This window comes from Protobothrops mucrosquamatus, unplaced genomic scaffold (assembly GCF_001527695.2).
Source record: "Protobothrops mucrosquamatus isolate PMUCROS unplaced genomic scaffold, P.Mucros_1.0 scaffold672, whole genome shotgun sequence".
In the NCBI taxonomy this organism is placed as follows: domain Eukaryota; kingdom Metazoa; phylum Chordata; class Lepidosauria; order Squamata; family Viperidae; genus Protobothrops; species Protobothrops mucrosquamatus.
This window is the reverse complement of record NW_015386960.1, coordinates 74801-100576: the sequence shown is the minus strand read 5'-3', so window position 1 is coordinate 100576 and position 25776 is coordinate 74801. Positions and strand designations below refer to the sequence as shown.

Here is a 25776-nt window from a genome sequence, read left to right as displayed (position 1 = left end):
GAAGAAACAAAATTTTGTCCTTTAAATATTTTGCAATGCAGCTTCCACAGTTCTACATCATTGGCATTGCATAGTCTGGCTATTTGGAAAACAAAATATTGCTTGTTCTTGTTGTGCCTTATACCTTAAATATACCAAACATTTAACTCTTCAGACTTCCATAATGTTTCTAGAACTTCAAGTGCAAGCTTATAAGCTATGAAACAGATAACTTTAACTAATGCATGCTGTTCCTTGTCCATGACTTATATTTAAACAAAACCAAGAATTTCTTTCTGTAGTTTATTTAGCTTGATATTTGAACCAGATATCTATAGTTTGTTCCCTTTGTGGCAGGCCACAGTTTGAAGTCAGGAATAAGCTATGTAGAACTATATTATGATATTACTTACTTGATTTCTAACAATTTCCAGATTATGTTTAACGTAACAGTAACTTCAGAACATCGATAGGTAGGTAGGTAGGTAGGTAGATAGATGATAGATAGATAGATAGATAGATAGATAGATATGTAGATAGATATGTAGATAGATATGTTCTATATAATTTAATATTAAGAATTTAAGAATATTTTAAAATGTTTATGAAACTATTAAATGATAATGTGCTGCTAGCATTAACTAATACAAATATGTCAGGCAGCCCTGTCTTCAAGTGTCTTAAAATAAAACAGTCTTGTGGTACTTTCATGTTATAAATTTATAAAATACTTTCAGTTGGAATATACTCCATCAGGAGCATGGCTTGTTACTTTAAATATTATTTAGAATGTTGTCTTGTTGAAAATTTCCATTCTGAATGTCCTGGGCTAAAGGAAGACTTTTAAGCTAAAATCTAATAATTGTGGTATTTCTCAAAAACAAGGATAGTTTGTAGTCTAGTTTTTTCTAAAAAAAAACAAACACCTGTCTTTCTAGGTTGTAAGATAAATAATGATCAGGACTTAATATGTATTTGTAGATAGTGTTAAATAATTAAACCCAGTAAAACAGGGGTGTCAAACTGCTGGCCTATGGGCCAGATACTTCACGAGGAAACCGCGCCCACCCCATTGCCGGCAATGGGGAAAAAGTTCTGATACATCGCAAGTTTGACATGTCTGCAGTAAAACTAAGGGGATATAGGGTTTCACAATGCATTATAATAAGAGATTGGAGGAGCAAATACACTTTATTCTGGTAGCCAAGTTTCCTCTGCATATTAAATTGATGGAAACTGCTCACAAATAGCATGAGTTATTACTTGGGGAACACCTAATGTGCTTGTTAAACAGGGTGTAGAGATTTTTAGGTCCATAAGCTGAGGGGGGGGGGATGGATGGATGGATAGATAGATGAATTGTGTCATTTATTTATTGAAGATTTTTGTCTGTATGAAGTGTTTAAGTGTTAAGAGTTTGTTTGGTAACCTTACTCTTAAGTGTTAAATAAGTAACAAAATATTTGCTTATTGAAGGTTTTTGAATATGTGAATTGTTAAGAATTTGTTTTGTAACTTTACTCTGGAAATCTGAGTAAATACTTCAAAGTACAAAAAGATTAAATAATATGAATTATTAGATTTTGTAGTTTCTTTGTGACTGATGAACGTAAATAATTGTAATGGATTCCCCATGTCAAAAACGTTACTATATGTTTCTTTAGCATTCTTCTTTAATATACAATAAATATTTTAAACTTGAAAGGATTTCTACCAATAATTTGTGACAAGTATTCAATATTAGAAAAAGGATTGAAAAAAACAATCATGTAAAGATGTTCATATAGTAGAATAGTTTTGAAACAACAATAATTTCTAGTCAGATTTATAATTAAAAATATGTTCAGTGTTTTGTTTGAAAATATTGCTACTACTTTCTTTCCTGTTTCAGATTAAATAAAATTATGAATCAGGTGGCAATTCAGCGAAAGAAGCAATTTGTAGAAAGAGTCCACAGTTACTGGCTACTTAAAAGGTTGTCCAGAAATGGTGTTCCTTTATTGAGGAGACTACAATCCAGCTTGCAATCACAAAGAAACACACAACAGGTACCTTTATTTCCTTACTTCACTTATAATTAAATTATTTGGCATATTTGAGTTCATAATGTATGGGTACAATTATCCAGGACCACTATAATTATGAATGAGTTCTTTTTTATGTATATATTTTATTAGTTTTTATAGGATTAGGAATAGGGTACGATCGGAGTTGGGGTTGGGTTTAGGGCTAGGATTTTTTAAAATAACATTCTTAATATTTAGCAAACAGCATGTTGTCTGGGTACATGTATTTAAAAAGAAAAAAAACAGTAAGTAGTAACTAATTATCATAAACAATATGTTAATTAATCACTCGATAGTCTTCTTACTGGTATATATTCAATGTTACATATCACATTCCTTTCCCTCTAACTCATTTTTCTAGCCATTGATAAAAATTATCCCACTGAGTCTTCTTTCTCTTTTATCTTTAAAGTCAATCTATCCATTTCTGCACACTCTAAAACATTCTTAATTAATTCTTCTTTAGTTGGTAAATTCCATTTTTCCAATGTTGGGCAAATACAGTTCTTGTTGCAGTTAATACATGTAAAATTAAATATATACAGTCTTTATCATAATTTGCCCCTATTACTCCTAACAAGAATAATTCTGGCTTAAAATCTATTTGTTTTTTAGTCATTGTCTTCAACCATAAATGTATTTTTGACCAAAATCTTTTAGCTTTAGGGCATGTCCACCAGATACGGTAATAAGTACCTCGTTTTTGTTTGCATTTCCAACACTTGTTTGAAATATTTTTAAACATTTTTGCTAATCTCACTGGTGTTAAATGCCATCTGTAAAACACTTTATATATTTTTTCTTTGTATGCTACTGCTTTTGTTAATTTAGCATTTCTTTCCCATAACTTTTGCCAGTTCTCTAATTCTGTATTATGTCCAAAGTTCTTTGCCCATGTTATCATTGTTTCCTTTATTTGTTCTTCTTCCATCTTTAAGCTTAACAGATATTTATAGAGTTTCTTAATCAGTTTTTCATCTGTTTTTAACAGTATCTGGTCGAATTCTGTTATTTATAAAATCCCATTGTTTTAGCATCTTTTTCATATCTCGTTTGGATTTGCAAATATGGCCACGATGGTAGATCAATGCCTTGTTCTTGTAAATCTTGTCTGTCTTTCAATTTCCCTTCATTGTCCAAAATATCTTTATAGGTCACAACTTTGTCGTAATTAATTAAATTTGGATAAGCAAATGCTTCCATTGTTGAAAGCCATCCAGGTATTTTGATATAAATTCTCGCTTTTATTTTTTTCCATTCTAAAAGAAGTGCATTTCTTATAAAGTGGTTTTGAAACTATCTATTAATTTTATTCTTCCCATACCACAGAAAGGCATGCCAATCAATTTGTAGGTCATGCCCCTCTAGGTATAATAGTCTTTTATCTCTGAGCATTATCCACTCTTTAAGCCATGTTAATATAGTTGCTTGGTAGTATAACATCCAGTCTGGCAATCCAAATCCTCCACTTACTTTTGCTTCTTGTAACATTTTCTGTCTGATTCTAGCTTTTTTCCCTTGCCAGATAAATTTCAGTATTGTTGTGTTTAGTTCATCAAAAAAGGCTTTTTCCAGTCTTACAGGTATCGTTTGGAATAGAAAGAGTATTTTCGGTAAGATATTCATTTTCACTGTTGCTATTTTCCCCAGCATTGAAAGTTGTAAAATTTTCCACTTTTCCAAATCCAGTTTTATTTGTTTTAGCAATCTTGCATAATTGTCTTTTATTGTTGCACATCTTGCTGTTAAATAAATTCCCAAATATTTTAACTTTTTTAACTATTTGAAGATTTGTTGTTGTTGTTTTTTGCTAGTTGGTTTTTTGTTTTTCTGTTAGATTTTTAGTTAGCACTTTAGTCTTTTCTCTGTTTATTTTCAATCCTGCCACTTCTCCAAATTTTTCTTATTTTCTCCATAGGTTTAGTGCTTGTTTCAAGTGGTTCTTCCAATATAAAAACCAAGTCATCTGCAAATGCTTGTAATTTATATTTTTCATCTTTTATCTCCAGTCCTTTAATTTCTATATCTTGTCTGATGTTTCTATTCAATACTTCCAGTGTTAGTATAAATAATAATAGAGATAGTGGACATCCCTGTCTTGTGTCTTTTTTGATATCAAAGTTTTCTGTAAAATCTTCATTTACAATTATTTTGGCTTTTTGTTTATAATAGTTTTGATTACATTTATAAAGTTTTCTCTAATTGCTGAAACATAAATTGCCAGTTTACGTTATCAAACGCTTTCTATGCATCAAGAAATATTAACACCATCTGTTTCCCTGGGTGAATTTCATAGTACTCTAGAACAGGGTTTTTCAACCTTTTCACAGATTGTACCACTTTTAGGATATGGCAATATTCGAGTACCACCAGTCACCTAGCAAGGTGTCAAAAACTTGATGACCCTCCCCCCCAAAATGATAAAGTACAGGTAATCCTTGACTTACAACAGTTTGCTTAGTGACTGTTCGAAGTTACAACGGCATTGAAAAAAGTGACATGACCATTTTTCACACTTCTGACTGTTGCAGCATCCCCAGGGTCATGTGATTTATATTCGGATGCTTGGCAACTGATTCATATTTATGACAGTCACAATGTCCCAGGGTCATGTGATCCCCTTTTGCAACCTTTTGACAAGCAAAGTCAGTGGCCGAGGGGGGGAGTGGTGGCCAGCTCAATGTCGCTCAGGTCACAGGGCTCCTGTGGGGGGGATCCGGGGGTTTCCGGTGGAGGGAGGTGGGACTGGGGTGGGCACCAGGGCATGGTCCCCTGGAGGAGTCTCGCCATCTCTCTTGTCCACTGACGTGGGTTGCCCAGAGCCATGGGCAGTGGAAGGCAAGCACCTAGCCCAGCCCTTGAGCTCCTGGGGCACCAGGACCCTGCAGCCCAACCCAGTCCATCCCCACTTCCCCAAGGGGGCGCCTGGCTGCGCTTATCTCCTTGTGAAGGCTGCTGCTACTGATGTGCCCACTCTCCTTGGCCAGGTTGCTCATAGGGGGTGCAGGAGGGCAAAGTGCGTAGGTCAGAGTGAGGCCCACTCCCTCTCCATGTGAGCAGGGAGGAGTAAAAGAAAAGTCCCCCCCCCCCATAGCTTTGGGGATTTCTTGCTTTTCGGAAGCTTTTTTCCAGGGTCAGAGAGATAAGGAAAATAGTCTCACCCAGATCAGCTGTTTTGCTTTCCACTTGATTGTAATCGTTTTCTTCCAGCAATCAGCAGCTTATGGCTGACAGCATGGGTGCGGTCAGCCTTCCTGCCGGTCCCGAAGGCTTCCTTGGATCAAGCGAGTCAGCTACCGCTAACCCGCGATCTACAAAGATTTCGCCATTTGGTCCATTGCCTTTACAGGGCGACTTTCGATGCTTTTGGACCCCCCAGCGGGTAGAATTCGGGAGTGGGAAACGGAGCTTCTTTCCTCTGCACCCGTGGTGCTACAAGCATCACTGGAAGTCATTATGAATGAGTTCTTATTGTGTTTCCCCTAAAATAAAACCGGGTCTTATATTAATTTTTGCTCCAAAGGACATATTAGGGCTTATTTTCTGGTTAGGTCTTACTTTGGGGAAAATATGGTACTAAATGCATCTGTCTGGCTGACGATCATAACTGGGGCTTATTTGGGGGGGCGGGCTTATATTATGACATTCTAAAAATCATGCTAGGGCTTATTTTCCAATTGGGTCTTATTTTTGGGGAAACATGGTATATTTTACACAAGGAGCAAAATATATGAATACAATAAAAAGTGTAAATTGAGATGCCTTGTTTTACATGAAGAAAAAATATTTCAATTGCCAATAATTTTGTACTACAGGCAAAATGTACTAACAGTTGTTTTTGCAATAGAGTAACTAGCTACTTAATGTTACAATTAAATTAACAAATACATGATTTTTCTTTCTTTCTTAAGAGGGAAGATGATGAAGAAACACAAGCCTTAAAAGAGAAATTGAAGTACTGGCAAAGACTCCGTCATGATCTTGAAAGAGCACGGTTGTTGATAGAGCTTATACGAAAACGAGAAAAATTAAAAAGAGAACAGGTATAAAGCTGTTGATGATTTTGTCTGAGTTTACATACCTTAAGTTTCACGTAGTGAATAGAAATGATAGGGCTGTTTTTCCTGTAATGGGAGAGATTTTATTTTCCCTTTTACAAAATATCTATACTAATAGCAAGCACTGTAGTGAGGATTAATGACATCCTCTAAGATTGTGGAAAGAAGGGACAGCAATAGGGAGCTGCCCCACGCACCCTGCACCTGCTTACCGTTGCAGCCAGGCCTCCCATGAATTGACACCTACCTCGCCTCGCCAAACCACTTCTTCTGCAGCACATGCACACACACACCCTGGCCTTCATTTCACCATCAGAGGCCTCCACAAAGGCCTCTGCAGTTGAGAATGGAACTCCGGATTCCCCGTGGCCTGCATTTCGCCATCGGAAGCCTTCTGGAAAGGCCTCTGCAATCTAGAACCGAGCTACAGATTCAATCTGTACTTGGTTCTCGGCTACAGAGGCCTCTCTGGAAGGCCTCTGTCGGGAAAATGCAGGCCGAGGGCCGCTGCACGCATCAGTCTGGAGCTCCATTCTCAGCTGCAGAGGCATTTCCTTCAGCTGCAGAAGTGGGCTGGCTGGGTGGGGCTGTTGGTGCCGCTGCCGCGAGGTGAGACCATGGAAAAGACATTCCCTGAAAATAAGACCTGATGCCTCTTTTGGAGGCAAAATAAAATAAAATAAATAGGACCGTGTCTTTTTTTAAAAAAAAAAGTTTTACTAAGTTTTCAATTTTTACATCCAAGTGATTAGGAAGCAGCGTGGTGATAGCGTAATAAAAAATCCAATAACAGAATCATTCATATATATCTCAGGTTACCTGATTAAAAGTTCCCTCTCTATTTCCCTTAATTTTTATATCATATTCAAGTTAATACATTTTTAGATAGGGCTCAATCAATACATTTGTAGCGTTTCCTCCTCAGAGGCCGCAAAAGCCCAGGCCCTCCCAGCCCTGTCCCCCTTCGTCAAGCCCTGCCGTAGTTCTCTAGGGGTTGGCAAGATGTCTCTTCCAACCGGAGCTCATGTAGAGTTAGGAGGTAGCAGGCTCTTGTCGTCAAGGAGGGGCTCCCAGGAATGAAAATAACCAGCCCTGATAGTCAATGCTATGATGGTATCCAACAGCCCAAGGCCGTTATAGCAGCAATAATTAAGGATTCCTCAGCGGTCGTTCAGAGTCAAGTGGGATGGAGGAAAACCCCGGCTCCAGACAGTAGTAGAAACAACAACAGTCAGTGTGCTGTAGCAATAGCTCGACCCCCAGGGCAACTCCCCCATAAAGTCTAAGACTTGTACCAGCAACAATAGTCACAGTCCAAATAGCCTCCAGGCTTCGCAGCAACAGTAGCCACCATTAGTCTCTCCTCTCCTTCTGTTGCTTCTTCTCAGTCAGGTCTCGGCGTCAGAGCCCTCCCCCCTCATCTTTACTATTAAAATCCAAGGCTAGGAGCCTCAGCCAGCTCCTTTCTACACACTCCCCATTGCCTCCATTTGAGATATCCTCCTTACGATGGAAAGCAATAAAAATTCCACTCTCTCGCCTCCGTTTAAAATATCCTCCTTACGAAGAAAAGCAAATAAAACTTCCACTCCCTCTTTACCTTCACCTGACGAACTGCAACAGCCACCCCATCCCTTTTCTTTCCTTCGCTTTTCTATCTTTTTCTTCTGCCCACGCCGGCCACACCCAAAGCCAGCATCAGCTGTCCCAATCTCTCCCTTCCCAACCGAGCTCCTGCAAACACTCTCAGATAGCCCCGCTACACATTTATCAGTAAAATTTAAGTTATACATATCCAAATCCTGTTTTTTAAGTTTTACTTAATTCCAATTACCATGTTCCAATTTAGCCATTAATAATCAGAATAATTAAACTTCGGGTAACCCTAATTTCCCTCATTTCATTACCAAATAATTGTTGTGTGTAGAATACACATATTATTCCGAAAATTAAATTCTTACTTTATTTCACAAATATATTTATTTCTCGTCCTGATAGCTCCTCATTTGCTAATAAAATATCTTTCTGTCAAAAACCCATTTCCATATTACAATTCAAAACTATAATCTAACAATTTTCATTTCCATTATAAATCTAGGTCCTAAATATTAAATCGATCAATATCTCTAAAAATTTCCTTAACCCGTTAAATACAATTTTAAGCTATTCCATCATCAATTAAAGAGGAGAAGGAGAAGAGAAAAAAAAAAAGACAAATGGAAAAAGTCCCATTTTTAAATCTAACTCTGCCTTTCTTTTTTTGCCAGGCAGGTTTCCATACCAGTGCCTTTAAGTCCTCAAACAGGTCTCCCTTCATTCCTATACATATTGTTTGAACCAAGGGAGAACAGCCAGTTATCAATTTTTCGAAGGAACTGGCCCCTTTGTAGTTATTAGGTTGTTGGCCTAATAATTCCAATCTCCATGTTTGGTTTAAAGTGTTTATCGTCAGTTCAGTCTGGTCGTCGTCTTCTTCCAATTTCGTCTGACTAGAGTAGAAAGTCATGTCCAGTGTTGTAGTTGTTAATTGATTGTCTAGGTTCTCAATGTGTTGTGTTTGTTGTTCAGTTCCTGTTGCTTTTGGAGTTACAGGTACTTTAGTTGAAATCAATATTTGGTTATCAAAGTTCTCAATAAGTTGTGCGTCTTGTTGTGTAGAATCCTCTTTAGTATTAATTTGTTCCTCTTCTGTTGTTTTTTGGCTTGTAAGTTGATCAGTTGGCGTCTGGAGTTCAATTTGTAGTTTTGGGGTAACATCTTTGGCTTTCACTCTGGAATTCATTAACTCAGTGGCTTCAAGGATTTTTTTCAAGTATCAGTTTATAGTTAAGTTGTTGGTAAGTGGTTAGAGATAGTCTTTTAGTGGAGGCTATGCTTAGTAAGAGTCCAGTGTCCACCTCCACAATTTCTAGAAGTTGTTTCCGCCACCCAGCTGTTTCCAACTCTTATCTTTTTTTACATAATGTGAAGGGCAAATCAAGGGAGTCAACAGGCCTTACAGGGAGAAAAAAATCAGTTGCTGTACCAGGCTTCACCACAAGATGTCCCCACAGGCTATGAATTCTTTTTCCAGACGCCCATTAGGTTTTTATTCCAGTTAGAAAAAGGAAAATAAGATATTTTTTAAAGAGTTAATAAATAGATAAAATGATACGTCTCTATAATAGGAACCTTTTGGGACCCCAAAGTATTCCAAAAATAAAAATCCAGTTACTTAGTTGTTGAGATTAGTTATTCTTTTCTTTTCAAGAGTTAAATTACCATAGTAGGCAAATGCCGCTATATTAAGAGCAGGGGAGAAGTTTCAGGAGGCTTTCACAGGAAAGTGCTTAGGGTAAAAGAGAGGTAAGGAAGGGTCTCACCCAAATCCTCCACGGTACTTTATTGTGCTTAGTTGTAATTTTGGCTTTCAGCTGGTGCGAGGGTCCTCCTCAATGGTGGTCACCCCTCCAGGGCGACTTTCGACCCTTTCCAGGGTCTTCCGAAGAAGGAAAACCGGATGGCAGAGAGGGGGCTCTCCCCATGCGTCCGCTGGCGTCGCGATCCGGAACCCCGAAAATAAGACCTGGTGCCTCTTGGAGGCAAAAAAAAAAAGACTATCTCTTATTTTCGGAGAAACATGGTATATCTAATTACCATATTTTCAAAGTCTGAGTACTAGTAATAATCATAATAGGGAGGAATAAGCCCATCAAAGAAAGGCTTATGTACTTTTGCATTTCTGAAGCAATTATCTTATTTATAAAACACAATTCATTAATTATTTCTAGGTTTGGAGCTATAAAGAAACATAAGCCTTTGCCCTGACTTCAGGAATTTGGAAAATGTCTTTATAATTTATTGAGGCTTTCCAATTTCTCTGTCCCATGTCTTCTAATACAGCAAATATACTGCTATGATACTCATTCTGCCCAAGCACAAGTTCTATAGAGTTGTTCAAATAGGCTGTCAGTCTCAGTTTACATGTATTTTGGTGAGCTATATTTTGCTTTACCAGTGTCTGTACAGATTTTCTGATTACTATGAACTAACTAATTGGAAAGAAATAGGTGAATTGTTCATTTTATTATGGAGAAAATTTGATAAATTTAAGTCTCCCCAAAATTAGCTTAAATTGCTGCGAACCTTGATTAAATGTAAATAAAAAATAGGCAAATTATTGTGGCAGCAATTTTCTCTAATATTCACCATCCTTTTGGTTTTTTTAAAAATAGCACAAAATTCTTTTTTTTTTAGAAATCCATTTATTCTTTCTATTTGTGTTTGTGTCTGAACAGTTCTATGTTTTTAGTCTCATTAAAATTCTGAATCTAAATCTAAGACTCTGAAGTCTTCATGTAAAACAAATGCTGTAACCTCACCTTCACCTTCAACAAAGTTTTGTAAATGAATATTTTTAAAAAATTACTCAGAAAAAGGTAATAGATAACCTTTATACGCACACACACACACACTTTATACACACATACACACACATACATACATATATTGATACTATATGGCACAAAGCTATTAAGAGTTGTGATGGCGCAGTGGTTAGAGTGCAGTATTGCAGGCTAACTCTGCTCATATTGCCCAGAGTTTCGATTCCCTCAATCCTGACTGGCTCATGGTTGACTCAGCCTTCCATCAGGGATGGCCAGCAGCCACACGCAGTCTTTGGGCAAAAATTCAGCTGGAGCTGCAGGGCTGCCGGGGCTCTGCTGAAGGCCCAGGATCGGCATGTGCAGCTCCAGCTGATCAGTGCTGTGTGCAATCGGCAGCAGGGGAGTGGGTGACTGCATGAGGGAGTGGGGTAGTGACATGCTGTAGCTCTCCCTGAGCCCCAGAGAGTGGCACACTCGAAAGAGAAGAAAAGGAGGGAGGGGAGAAAGGGAAGGGATATAAAAGGAGGTTTTGGCGGGAGAGGGAGAGAAAAAAACAAAGAAGGGAACGGAGAAGAAGAGAGGCTTCTGTGAGACAAGCAATGAGGAGAAAGAGAGAAGGAGAAGAGGCTTCTGTGAGACAAGCAAGAGGGATCAACGAAGGAGTAGAGGCTGGGAAAGGAAGAGCAAGGAGAGGGAGAGAAGAAAGTAGGGTCCACCAGCGACCCGACCATCAAGGTAGTGGTGCATATTAATAAATATGGATAAATTTGTCATACATTTGTCAGTGCAAAGTGAAAGTGATTCAGCAAAGGAACCACCACCAAAGAAATTAAAACCGGTACTTTTTTTACTTTTTCTTTTTTGGGTCATCATGTTTTTGACACCTTGCTAAGCACTGGTGGTACTCGAATATTGGCATGTCCTAAAAGTGTTACAATCTGTGAAAAGATTGAAAAGCACTGAATTAGAAGACAGCAAGTACACAATGAGGAATACACATTGAAGCCAATCAACTAGGAGACACCAAATGCCTAGGAAGCTAACAAAAGCCTTTAGTGTAAAACTGAATAATTGTTAATTTCAGGCAGTTACTGCCAGCCAGTTAAGGAAGTTAGTGCTTTTTAGGGATGTGCTGTATTGTCAGGTAGCGATAGCTTGTTTAGGTGATCTCTCTGCTCTTTGGGGAGGGGGAATGGGTCAGGCACAAGACAATGTGTACTAACTGACAATAATGGCAAATGTGATGAATGCTGTGAAGGTCTAAATTTAGACAAGGATTGCAAAGCTACTTTTTCATCCCCATCATAATTATGAATGGTCCCTGTCTGAGGCAGTTGTTAAACAAGAACTACTTATATATGTATTTAAGAATGTGAATTAGCTGAAGAGAAAGGGGAAAGAAGTCATGGTTGGCTGGAATTAATAAGATCCTCAAGACGGTCAGAAGAGATAAGTTTAAAAAACAAAATAAAAACAATATATGAATTGGTATTGGACCTGATAGATTCAGGGATGGTTTGCAAGGTTATTAAGATATGAGGAAGTATAATTATGTTGGTATTTCTTCTGCTTATTATTTCTTATTTCCTTTCTATATTTTGCATAATGTTGCTTACCCCAACAATAGTATTACCCATTACTGCAAATATAGGGATTCACTCTTGTGTATGAGTGGTACAACATAAAGGCTTGCTACTTGGAGAATTAAGTTTGCTTTAACATATATAATTCTAATAAAGTTGAATTTTGATTAAGCTTAGTAAATATTGTTTTTTAATAACCGATTCTCAAAAGAAGAAGGAAAGAATAACAATTCTTTGATCAACATATACTATATATTAATGATGCCTGCATCACCATATCTGCTAAATCGTTTATAGTTCTATTTTTTAAGTGTAGAAAACATAATCATTTGCTGGGAAAGGAGGGGAACCATCTGAATATTCAATACATAATTGCTATTATATGGTTATTTTTGTTAAATTGTGTTTCAGAATTGATAGCTTTAAAAACCAAACAAACAAAAATTAGATCTCTCCTTTTTAATCAATACCAAAGTTAAGTATGGTGATGTTTATTGAATCTTTTAAGAGGGCATTTTAGTTACATGTCAGATACACAGTTTGCCTCCTATCAGGCTTAATAATCTTTATTAGTAAATGCCACAGTTGGATTTGATAAACGATCAAATGCACTACAATGCACGTAATTAAAGTCTGAACTGACCAAGTAAATGCTAAATAAGTAATTTCTGCAATTTGTTATCTGTTTTCCTATGCTGTTATAAAATTATGCATGTATGGATATTCCTTCTGCCTATAATTTCATTCTGAAAGTTTCTTTCATTAGTCGGTAGAATTTATCGCTAAGTGTAGTTTTCATGGGTTTGAACTTTAATTGTGATTTATTATAGCAGCAAAGTAGCCAGTGATCATATTTTGATGATAATTGTCCTCCGTTGTGCAGATCAAAGTCGAACAGGTTGCCATGGAACTTCAACTGACTCCATTTACTGTATTATTGCGTTCGGTACTGGACCAGCTACAGGAAAAGGATTCTGCTCGTATATTTGCTCAACCAGTGAATCTTAAAGAGGTAAAATGAAACATTTCTGATATACTGAAAATTTCATTGATGCAGTAGAATGTAACAGACATAACATCTGTCATTGTTTCGATCATTTGACCACGGGGAAAGCTGCAACAGTCATAAATGCGAGAATCAGTCATAAGTCATTTTCTTCAATCCCATTACAACTTTGAACAGTCATTACATCAATGATCATAAATTGAGGATTACCTGTAATTGCCCTTTTGCTGCTTATTCCATAAAAAAAAGTCCTTAAATTTATATTTAAAACTTCTTTCACTATGGATTAAAGGTAAGTGTTATAAAATCCAAAGGTTTCTAATAGCTTAAAACTAATTAACAAGCAGATTCAAAAAAATGATTTAAAAAAATATGCAAAAAACCCTTTTGAGGCACCAAGCCATGGTTTGAGCAAGATGACAATTCCTATATCTTCGAGAGTGTTAAACCCACCAGAGAATGCTATCTTATGGTTTCCTTCTGAAGAACAACTATTTCAAACACTTGTTAACAATCTCAAGTTTTCTCCTTGTCTGGAGAGGAATTACAAAGAAGCAGTCTACTCGTTGACTCTTCATTCCATTATGGTCATCTGCTTCGCTTCAAACCAAGTTGCTTTGTTCACTATTTCTTCCTTGGAAGTCCAGGCTTAAATGTTAAAGTTAACTTAATTAGGTTAAACTCACTTTAAGGGTTTTAAAAAACGCATTTAAATATAGGATGCTTAGAATAAGATGCAAAAGTCAAGTTCTAAGTGTCAAAAAATGCACTGCAATAAAATCAGGCCATTTTGGTTTTTCTCAGTATTTTCTAATAATCCGTTGCAGCTTTTCAAAACAATATTTTGAATTTTAGTATGTTATTCAAAGTGCAACAACATTGGAAGGGTTCTTAGAGGTCATCTAGTCCAACCCCCTGCTCAGGCAGGAAACCCTATACCATTTCAGACAAATGGCTGTCCAGTCTCTTCTTAAAAACTTCCAGTATTGGAGCATTCACAGCTTCTGGAGACAGGTTGTTCCACTGATTAATTGTTCTCCTTAATTCTAGTTGCTTTTCTCTTTGATTAGTTTCCATCTGTTGCTTCTTGTCTTGCCTTCAGGTGCTTTGGAGAATAGCTTGACTTCTTCTTCCTTGTGGCAATCCCTGAGATATTGGAACACTGTTATCATGTCACCCCTTGTCCTTCTCTTCATTAAACTAGACATACCCAATTCCAGCAACCGTTCCTTATATGTTTTAGCCTCCAGTCCCCTAATCATCTTTAGGGGACTGATGTAGCATGCAAACTTTAAGGGAGGAAAGAGAAAGCATGGGATGATTATGGGAAAGGTGGGCAGACTATTTGGACATGAGTGGCACCAAGAGTGCTATTCTGGTGGTAACATTCAACAAAAAGAAATAAAGAAAAAGAAATCATGAGATTATTGGCGAGGGTTGCTGATCAGTTAAATATTCGCTCCTAGAATTTAGATGACACAGAAGGAATGGCAACATACAGCTTAAGGAGGAGGGAAGATTGGAGTAAGGTGCTCAGATCAGGAAGATGAAGACATGCAATAAGTACAAACTGTATCGGCCTTGTTCTGTTAACCTTGTAAGACCCCTTCATATTTCTCTTGGTAAAAACCATTGACATCTTGCAGGGTTTGGTTCATCAGGATTGACCCCCCCCACACACACAGAGTCACTAAAATGGTCTGACTTAACTTCTGAGCTACAGTGTTTCTGTGTGTGGAGCAAAACACATGTTTTGGTTTCATGCATTATCTACATGTCTTCCATTTAAAAACTGTATTTCAGGTTCCTGATTATTTGGATCACATCAAACATCCCATGGATTTTTCTACTATGAGAAAACGGTTAGATGCCCAAGGTTATAAAAATCTCAATGAGTTTGAAGAAGATTTCAATCTTATTATTGAGAACTGTATGAAGTACAATGCAAAAGATACAATATTCTACAGGGCTGCTGTGCGGTTAAGAGATCAAGGAGGTGTTGTTTTGAGACAAGCTGGAAGAGATGCTGAAGCAATTGGATATAATAATGAAACTGGAATGCACTTACCTGAACGGCCTAAACTTGAATCTCCTCCACCTTTTACCTGGGAAGATGGTAAGGAAATAAATGTCAACTATTGCAGCAATATTTTCACATTTTTGTATAAACAGACAAATTTTTGTGTATATATTGTACACAGTAAATGAACACTTTTAGGCATGTTCTTCTATATTCTTAAGCAAGAATTGTATATAATTAACTTTACATAACAACAATCCTATACCACAAATTGTTTTAAAATTAATTGAATATTTATGCGGATGGACTACTATTAATAAGAAAAAAGGAAAAGATGAGACAGTATTTGAAGTATATATGTGTTATGTTGTGTTATATGCCTTTGAATTGCTGCTTGGAAGAGACTTCATGAATGGAATTCTTTTTTCTAATGCTTAAATATAACTTCTCTCTGTTTTCTTCATTGTCTGTTACTTTTTCCTGTATTCTCTCTTACTTCCCTTCCTATTGTTCCTTCCCATATTGTCATCTTTATATTTATTTATTTACTGTTCTTTCTGTTGGAAGATAATGTCTGTATATATCCCGAACTGGTTTGAATGATTGATGTAGGCAGTTGTGGATCAATTAATGGAGTAAATGGAGTACCTTACTTTACAGATACTTTTACTTAGAAGCTTTTAATTTAATTTAATAATTACATAATATATTTATTGGGCAAGCAATAGGGATGCACTAGATTCTTCTAATATAGAGTTACTAAACCTAAATTCACAAGGCAGGAAAAGCAAGCTTTACAGAGGAATTGCAAAACTTAGAACAAGAACTTCTTTCAGTTGATCTTAAAAACCTCCTCTTCTTGATCAAAGTAGAGGTAGTGTGATATCTTTAACAGAAGTGGAACAACATAACTGTGAAACTGGAGTTGGGAGTGATGGAAGTAGGGCTGAACTTTCCCATAGATTTTTATGACAACATGATGTAATAGTGGACTCAGCTATTGAACCACATTAATTAGGATAAGTATTATTATATTTTGTATTAAATTTGTCCTTTTAGAAAACGTGGTTTGTTTTCTAGGACTGCTATGGTGACAATTTATCAATTACTTTGCAATGATGTTTCAGAAATTTCTTTTGTTCAAAGCTAAATCAAACCTTGGATCTTACCATTGTACTGTTTATACAGTTAATATGTATTCCTACTTGAATACTAATGGAAAACAAAAGCATAATGGCAGCTCACACTAATACATTTTAGTAGATTTGCAAAGAATTATTGATTGCCTTATTCATCTTACATTATTCCACCAGTCCTTTCTCAGTAAATAAATTATGTTCTGCATCATTAAATAAATCCCTTCCCAAGTTGTTAATGTTTCATAATTTTTAGAATAAAGTTCAACCTAATTCAGGGATATACATTGGATATAAATGTCTCTTCCACAAATTAATTGCATTTTCTTTTAATGGAATGGCTGAAGTCTTTTATTGTTATAGAACACGGGTGTCAAACTTGCCACGTCATGTGACATGCCGTGATGTATCACAACTTTTTTTGCATTGCTGGAGCTGGGGTGGCTGCGGCCTTCGTATGATGCAACCAGCCTGCGGGCGGGCAGTTTGACACCCTTGCTATAGAACTTTGCACTATGAAAATAAAATGAAGGACGGGCTTTACTTGAGACTGCTTAGTGTCTTGAATAACAGCCTATGTGTTCAAACACCACGTGGCACAAGTTGAAAACATTGAATTAGTACTTTGAGATACAAGAATAAACTGCATGAATGATACAGAAAACAATTTTTGGCTCCTTAAAATTAAAAGCTGATTTGAGCATTAACTTTAAGGCAGAAGTTAGATTTGATCAGTTCTTACCTTGCAATGGAGTAAGTGGCAACTATTTGTGCTGTACTTCAGGAGTAAAAGTCTATGTGCAGTGTGATTCTTGTCTGTGAAATGGATTCGGAAAAGTGATGCTCTCATTAGTAATACCATACTCCATATTGGATTGCTGCTGGAAGAATGTTTAGCAACCAATATATCAAGTTTATGTATTGTTGATTGCCAGATGAGCTCATAGTTACCTGTTGAGTGGCAGTATTATCTGTTCTTAAGGTGCCAAGAATTGAATTTGAAATATATACCATCCAGTTTTTATGCCAGCAAAATCATTCAACAAAGGCATAGGGAGATTTCCTGTTTCAAAATAAGAACTAGGATAGAACTAAAGGTTCTGCGTTAACGTCAGATGCTGCTTTAGTGTTTGCAGTGAAAGTCCATTGAAATAGCAATCTAATAGCTTTTGTTTTATTGAGTATCATTGTGCAGCAGAGTCATGCTGTTTCTCATACTATAGAAAAGTATTGTAAATGCCTGTGTTTTAATTCAGTGGATAGGTTACTGAATCCTGCCAACAGAATGCACATGTCTTTGGAAGAGCAGCTGAAAGAATTGTTAGAAAAACTTGATCTCACTTGTGCAATGAAATCCAGTGGGTCTCGGAGCAAACGAGCAAAGCTTCTAAAAAAGGAAATTAACTTGATTCGCAGCAAGATAAGTCAGCAACATCATCAACCCCCTCAAATTGAATCAGGTATTGGAAGCTTTGAAGAAGAAAATGCAGTGGTGGAACACGAAAGTGAGGAAGAAGGTAAGAGACATCTTGATTTAAATCATAATAGTACATTCAGAGGGAAAGGGTTGGGGGTGGATAGAAGAGCTAATTTACTATTAGTTGTAAAGTTTTAGAAGTCCAAAACAGTTCTAAATAGGTGTATAAGGGGTATTTTTTTGTTACTACATAAATATAGCTTGAAATGAATTTTTTTCTATTTTTCCCTACCCAGATTCAAACAGTATATTTAAGTGGTAAATTCTGAACCCATATTCTTTTTAGGGGAGGGGAATGGAGATTGTAGAAATATTTTAGTGGTCACTATTAATACCTAAATTTACTTTAACGCTTCAGCATAAATTTGTTGATGCATTTAATAAACTTGCAAAGCAACTCCATGCATTTTTATTCAAAATAAAAATCTGTTCTCTTTTGTAGAGATTACTCTCAGGTAATACATGTAAGAGTGCAGTTTCCAAAATGTTAGTTTTCTACAAGCAGAATTGTAAATACATTCAATACTAGAGGAGACTGAAATGCAAAATGTTGTAACAATATCTTTGCATTTTATTTCTAAAATGTAGGAAAAATATTGTAAATAGAAACCTTAGATGTTGTAGAAAGCAAAAGAAAACACATCCAAGACAGACACACAATCACAGTACTAAATATTTGGAAATTAAGTTGATTCCTAAGCAATTTATAATCTGCAAGAGGTTGTTGGTGGTGTCATAGCCAGTTTAATGGGAGAGGTGAACAGGTTAAAAAAAAAATCCAAATTGTTGTTCTAAGTCATAAAGATAGAAGATGCAAGATTTCTTTCCCAGAAGACCTTTTTATAACCTCATACTTCCCAGATTTAACAATTGACAACAACTGACATTGTGAAAATTTCAGTGTTTGCAAATTGTAGTGCATGAAACAGGAAAGCTATTCTATTTATTTTTTCCAAATTAGATCAAAAGGCACCAGAAGTACAAAAGTAACAAAGACCCTTTAAGCTCTGTCATAAACAAGCCAGCATCCTTTAGGTAGAATATACACAGAATTATTGAATGCTATAGATTGTCTTATATCAAAATTTTGATACAATATAAATAGAGTAAAAAGAATGGTCTTACAAAAGATTACACTCTAGGGGTTTTTTGGTTGTTTTAATATTCTATCAAATTTTCAGGATTTTCATCTTCAAATGGGGGGAGAGTAGGAAGAAAGATTAAGATGTTACATTTTTCCCCTTTGACCTTTATTTTTAATATTATAGTATGTGAAGTATAAACCACAGTTTTGAATAAACATGTACAGATCAAATTGCATTCTAGCACAATAAAAGATAAATGAGACTTTTTTTAAAAAAAAAAAAGCTATATATACATGCAGCCTTGTTTAGTTTTTTTCAGGCTGAAGCTGCTGGTGACTTTCTACATAGCAACCATTATTAATAGTATAATAACTGCAGTTCACATAGTAGTAAAATGAATTACCATATGAATAAAGAAGTGACAAATTCTAATTCATTAGAAAAGGCCAGGTTTTTTCCCTTTAGAAAAACTTCACAAGTTTCTTAAAGTATGTTGATTAAAGCTCAAAATTACTCTTAAATATATTCCAACTTGAATGGTGTTATTTGAATAGAAACAATAAGAATAAATCAAACAGATATGCATAAAGGTGGCTAAATAGTTCACTATACAGAATAGTATGGAAATTATGGCCAATAATTAATTTGGTGGGATTCAGATGGCTATGCCTTTCTTATTCTGTCACACAGATGATACCATTACTAATATTTCTCTAAAATATGTATTCCTTAAAGGTGTATTGGATAGTAATATCATTATCGATCATGGCCATATACTTATAAGCTATCAGCTGTCCCTGATCTTCCAGTGCCAATTATTCAATTGGCAGGAATGTAAATATCCCCCTTTATAAACATAAATTTTCAAAATAATCAGGTTGATTATTTAAATGTGAAAAGAAATGTTATAGTCGAGGCTTTTTAAGCCTCTGCAAAATAAAATAAAAAGGTTAAGACATAAAAAATTTCTGTGCTCTGAAATTATTTTCTCAATCAAATTATCGTAGAGGTTGACATCTGAAGTTGGGATTCAAATAGATTTATTAATAAAATTGTACAATAGTAAATTTGGTTAAATTGATCAGTAATATCAGTATGTATAGGGCAGATACCATGTGAAGAGTAACTTTTGTAAACTGTTTGGGGGGATTTTTTGGTTTGTTGTCTATGCAAAAAACATCCACAGTAATATAGCTAGACTGAGATATTAACAAGAAAATTATAGAAATAACTACCTTGATTATGTTTTTATCTAGACAGTTTCATGCATATAATACAGGTAGTCTTCATTTAATATCCACTCAAAATTTTGATGCACTGAATGAGGGGGATTTAAGATGAATCCTTGTAATTGTGGCTATTGTAGCATTCCTGCAATCATGTGGTTGCCATTTGTGATATCTACTACCTACTTCTAACAAGCAAAGTCAATGAGAAGCCGGCAGGAGATAGCAAATAGCAATCACATGACTGTGGTACAACACGATTGCATGGTATTCACCTAACAATGAGAACTGGGATTGCTGGAACTCCTGTCAGATGGTCATGTAATGTCACACCTTATGCATGGGTCACTTAGTGATAAAGTTCTCAGTCCCAGTGACCAAAGGTAGAGAGGAATACCTGTATTTGGAAACTTAACTAAGAAAATTCTAAAATATTCTAAAATCCTGATAACAAAACTTCTGAAAATAATCTCTAAAATATCACTTAAATAAATAAATAAATAAATAAATAAATAAAAGATAAAAGAGAAATTGATAAGAATTAGTTATCTGAAATATTTTAATGTTTTCTTCCAAAGTATTTTAATGTAATCAAAGTGAAAATTTATCATAATTATAATATTGCTTTCTAAATACATTAATTTAACCTCTATTATTTTAGTTAAGAACAGTTGAAAAAGGTAAATATTCATTCAGTGCATTCTACTGAAGTAGAAGTACTTTTATAACAGCATAAAACACAAATACTTCAGTATAAATCTAATATTTAAACATTTAAATCATTCATAAGAAGTCCATAACACCAAGAATAATTCATAATATTAGTGCCAGTGAGACTTTCTATTCCCAAATAATGACATTGAATATTAAAGCCACTCTTTTTTACTTTTACATCATTCCCACATAAATTTAGGCATTAACTAGGACAGATAGTTTGTTTAAAGTTTACATACATGAGATGCTTTACTTTGTATCAAACAATATTTACTGCGGGCTACCTATTTGATACTAAGTTTTATGTAGTAGCTCTTACAATTATCAGTTTTCAAAAAAAAACTTTATTAATTTTTTCAGGAGATAAATCTCCCCCTAAACTTGAACCATCAGATGCATTACCTCTTCCTTCAAACTCGGAGACTAATTCAGAGCCACCAACCCTCAAACCAGTAGAACTCAATCCAGAGCAGAATAAGTTTTACAAAAGAGTAAAATTTGACAATGAATTGTATAGTACTTCCATTCAGAAAGAAATAAACGGACACACTCCAGAACACTTACTTGACAGTAATCTCAGTGAGTCGACTGTTTCTGCTGTAGCTGAGTCATCAACTGATGTAAACAGACGTACATCAATTCTCTTCTGCAAATCGAAAAGTGTAAGCCCCCCAAAGTCTGCAAAGAACACTGAAACCCAGCCAACTTCTCCACAGCTAGGGACCAAAACCTTTTTGTCTGTAGTCCTTCCAAGGTTGGAGACACTACTGCAGCCCAGGAAAAGATCAAGGAGTGCATGTGGAGATTCTGAGTTGGATGATGAGTCCCCTGTAAAGCGTCTGGATACAGGTAAACATTTGCTTTAACTACTTTTTGAAGGTAACCTAGATAACTATTAAATATATTAAATCATTTATGCTAAATTAATAATATAAATACAGAATGTGATTTTCTTGGTATATCTTTATCAGATTAATTTTCTTTTATTTCTTTTATGTCTACTTCTGCTTTTGGTACAGTAGATTTTTGGTCTGCAGTTGAAATCTGTTTTGGTCTGCAGTTGAAATCGTGACTATATATAGTTACATTTGTTTCTAATGAATAGAAATTACTTTATTTAAAATTCAGCTGCAAATTATATCCATTTCCATGTAACAATTTAATAATTATTTCTTTTTTGGGGGGGGTGAATTCCATGAGATGGCATTTGAAAATGTATATGTATGTATCTGTGTACATCTATTATATTTAGATATAGGTATATATAAAATGTTTCTACAAGTGCTTTTCAGATTTTGTATTTTCTGTATGTTTTATGCAGTGCTTCTAATGAAAGCTGAAAAATAGGTGTTCTCAGTATTGATAACACTAATCTGAAATCTCTACAAGTGAGTGGGTAGCAAACGTCTTAATTACTGTGTTTAATTTTAGCATAGATAATTAATTAAACTTACACTGTTCATAACCCCTAATGTGATATAAATTGATGTAAGATCAAGAATTTTATCTCACATTAAAGTCAGAATGCTTGGTTAGAAACAGTGTGCGTATAATGGGTTTTCTCGATACTGTTATCTACGAATGTGCTGTCTACAAATTTCTTTGACTTTTTATTCCTGAAAACAAATTACTTATAGCATGAAAATCACTTATTTTAGTATTCAAAGTCTACCAATCAATATAAAATATATGCAAGAAGTCCGTGTTTCAATAAAATAGGATAAAATAGTTGATTAATGTTTTTATTTCTGGATGTAAACTTATATAAGTTCCTGTTTAGCAACCATGAATTCTACCTTTGAATTTGGAGCTATGAACCAAAATAGTAATAACTGGCTGACTGTTCAGCAGCTATTGTTGCCTTTACACTGTTTTTATACTGTATGTATTTTCAGGTTGAATGTTCCTTCTAAATCTGTGGATCTTACTTAAGGTTTTGCTTTGAACAATTGTATGAAAATGATCAAGCATAAGTTGTACATGCATAATAGCATTGTAATTATTTAAAGATGAAAGTTTATATATTTTCAGAATTTATAAAAGAAATTTCATAACAGAATTTCAGAGTAATTTACAAGGCAGAATAAAACATGTCAACACAGCATCTAACAGGAAAAAATAATGTCAATCTTAGAAAGTATTAGTCTGTTTAAACCTAATTCAGATAAAAGCTCTTGAAATAAAAAGAATTTCAGTTGCTCTCCAAAAGTTAACAAAATAAGTAGGAAGAGATTATTTTTTTTTAAAGAAGAAGAGAAAAATACCCAACAAATCTAGACGGCTCTCTCTCTCTATTTTTTAAGAAGGTAGAAACCATTCATAGAGTGCCCTTAAATTATTTCACTGTCTTTCACAGAAGGGAAATAGAAAACAAAAGATCTGGTGTGAATTAATCATGTTGAATTGAATTCAGAACTGTAAAGGTAAATGATACGGGTTTCTTAGAACTCCTGTTAAAATATTTCTACTCTAGGAGTGAGTCACTTTCTGTAGATACGTGGAGAAAAGAGCTGGGTTTTTTTTCACCTTGCTGTATAAAGAGGATACAAGATGTTGTGCTACACAAAAGATTGCATTTTTTAATCTTCCATTTTGGGATTTTATTTTATTTTATTGGAACGTATTATGCTTGTTCAAGGACTTAACACAATTGATAGTTGGTGCCAGAAGTATTCCTATGCTGGGTTGTAAGATTTGGGGTTTGTCTGCAATTTGGGGGGTCTGGCTATCCATGTATTGAATGTCTTGCAAGTGCCATAGAAGTGGGTTAAAAAAATAATAACTTCATGGCACATGAGCATTATCTTGACCTAATATAATAGGATTTTGAAAAAGCTGCTCAGGTAAGCTTTTAAAATATATGAGCTTCTTGCATATAATTATAATTTTCACATTTCATGCAACTCCTTATTTAAATTGCTTTACTATTTTAGAAAGGTGAAAAATAATCAGAGCTTTCACTGCCTTCGTGAAAATATAAAAGCAGGAGAATTGTACTTGGTGAGCAATGCTTTTAAATTTGATGCTTCATACCTGCGTGTATTGAATCATCAAAGATCCGTTCTGTTGTGTTTCTGATAGTAACAGACCACATACTTCTAGAAGGTTCACAAGTGGGAGTGATGATCTTTCTCTGAACTAACACAGTGCTATGGTGTATATTAAGTGAATTGGATTGCTTCAGTTAATGATTTGAGTAACATGATTTTTAATCCATTTTTTTTTATCTGCAATCTATAGTCCTCAAGCGTGATCAGGACACCATACTGGATTTAAACCAGTAATATGTTGGATTGAATCATGCTTTGATTCCATTGAACCAATGATATTTAAGAATGAAATACAACTCTAAATCCACTCTAATGTATTGTGTCTTTATGTAGGGATTTGGTTTCTGGGCATGCATATTATAGTAAGCAATTTTGTTGTTTGGCACTATGGTTTTGTGAAAATTACAAGAAATGTTCCACTGAAGTGTAGAGAAAAGATATTCTTTCTAAATGTTCTCTTATTATTGCTATCATTACCAATATTTCTAGGCATAATTTATATTTGAAGTATATATTTGAAGTATATAGTTAGGAGTAAAAGAGAATTTTATTTTTCTCAGAACTTCAGTTTTCTAATATATTCATAAAGTGCCTCCTAAAACTTTAATAAAATCAGGTAGTCCTCGTTCACAGACGATTCATTCAATGATCAAAAGGAAACTTGCGCCTGTTCTCAAAGTTGTTGCTATTACAGCACACATAGACCCATCACATGATTGCAGTTCAGGCACTTCGGCCAGCACATATTTCATAGCACCCATGCTATTGCTTGAAAAGAAAAACCCAAAGCAGTTTTTCCCTGAGCCGGATAGTGCTAAAATGCCTTAGTGCCATATTGGCTGTATCTGGCTGGATTGCAGGGGGGGAGGGATTGGAAGCAAGTTCCCCCCCCCCTCAGTGCAAAGCCAGCCTCAGCTCTGCCCAGAAACTCTTTACAAAGAAACACCCCTTTGTTCCACTCTGGCTCAGGGAGGGGCTGCTTTGTGCCTTTATTTTTTTTTTCCTTTTTCACAGTGCAAAGCCAACCCCATAAGCCCAGGAGAATGGCATTTTGGTGCATGTGGGCTCAGGGAGGAGCTGCTTTACTTTTTTTTTCTTTTTCCCTGGTGAAGCCGGCTCCATATGGCCCAACATCAGACTGGACATGTCTTTTCAACAGGATCAAGAAGACAGTGGCAAAAGTCAGCTGGGGTGGGCACAGGATGGCAAAGGACCAAAAAGGCATATAGGAGGAGAGATTGACGGGGTGAGTTTCAGCTTCCCTGTGTTCACAAATGCATCAGCAGTTGAGACCTAAACCGTATGATCCGGAGATAGATAATATAAAGAAATTCATAAAATTGAGGGTTTGGGAGTACTTCAATATAAAGCACTAGCCTCCTGTGATTGGATAAATACTGAATGAGTCATTCATGTGTTTTCTGTAGGGGTATTCCCTATATATTTGGATAAAGATGGAAATATATTTACTTTCCAGACCTCAATTCTGCTTTGTGTTCAGGATCTTTGGAAATAGATTTGTGTTTAGCCTTATCAGTTTGCCTTTTTGTGAAATAAGCATTTTTGACTCAACACACTTTATGGCAGACATTTTAAGAAATAATGCTTTCTAATAACTTAATCTTCCAACTAACAAACTAATCCTTTAGAACAATATGTACGGTTGCAGCTAACAGTCTCTTGCAATGTTTTGTTCAATATTTTTAAAAGGAAAGGTTATTTTGTACAATACATGATTAGAAAAATGATACTTAAACAAAAACAAAATATTCTAATACCCTTGAAGTGAGATAAGCTCACAAAACAAACAGGGAATGTAAAGCATTTGAAAGGCAGTCTTGTAGAGCACATTGATATAAGCAAAATCCCCGTTCTTAAAAGTGTTAAAATGATCGTGTCTCCCAGAGGATTATTATTTCTTTTCCTTTCCCTGCTTGCCTCCATATGTGTGAGCATGCGCAGAGGCTTTGCTGATGGATGCTGCTAATGTGTTGTCTATGAATGCAAAT

At 35.4% G+C, this 25776-nt stretch overlaps 1 protein-coding gene across 2 annotated transcripts in view; it reads left to right on the top strand.

Moving 5' to 3' along the window:
- The window catches only part of BRD1 (bromodomain containing 1), a 44266-nt gene that overhangs the window by 2469 nt on the left and 16021 nt on the right, over nucleotides 1-25776 (top strand). The window contains exons 2-7 of one of the 2 annotated variants that reach the window (XM_015818063.1): nucleotides 1871-2027; nucleotides 5957-6088; nucleotides 12937-13065; nucleotides 14863-15175; nucleotides 17472-17732; nucleotides 21462-21566. In XM_015818063.1, the coding sequence (XP_015673549.1) occupies nucleotides 1871-2027; nucleotides 5957-6088; nucleotides 12937-13065; nucleotides 14863-15175; nucleotides 17472-17732; nucleotides 21462-21566 (1097 nt within the window). Of the gene's footprint in view, nucleotides 1-1870; nucleotides 2028-5956; nucleotides 6089-12936; nucleotides 13066-14862; nucleotides 15176-17471; nucleotides 17733-21077; nucleotides 21567-25776 lie in introns of both variants that reach the window. The other variant, XM_015818062.1, reaches the window with a different exon arrangement.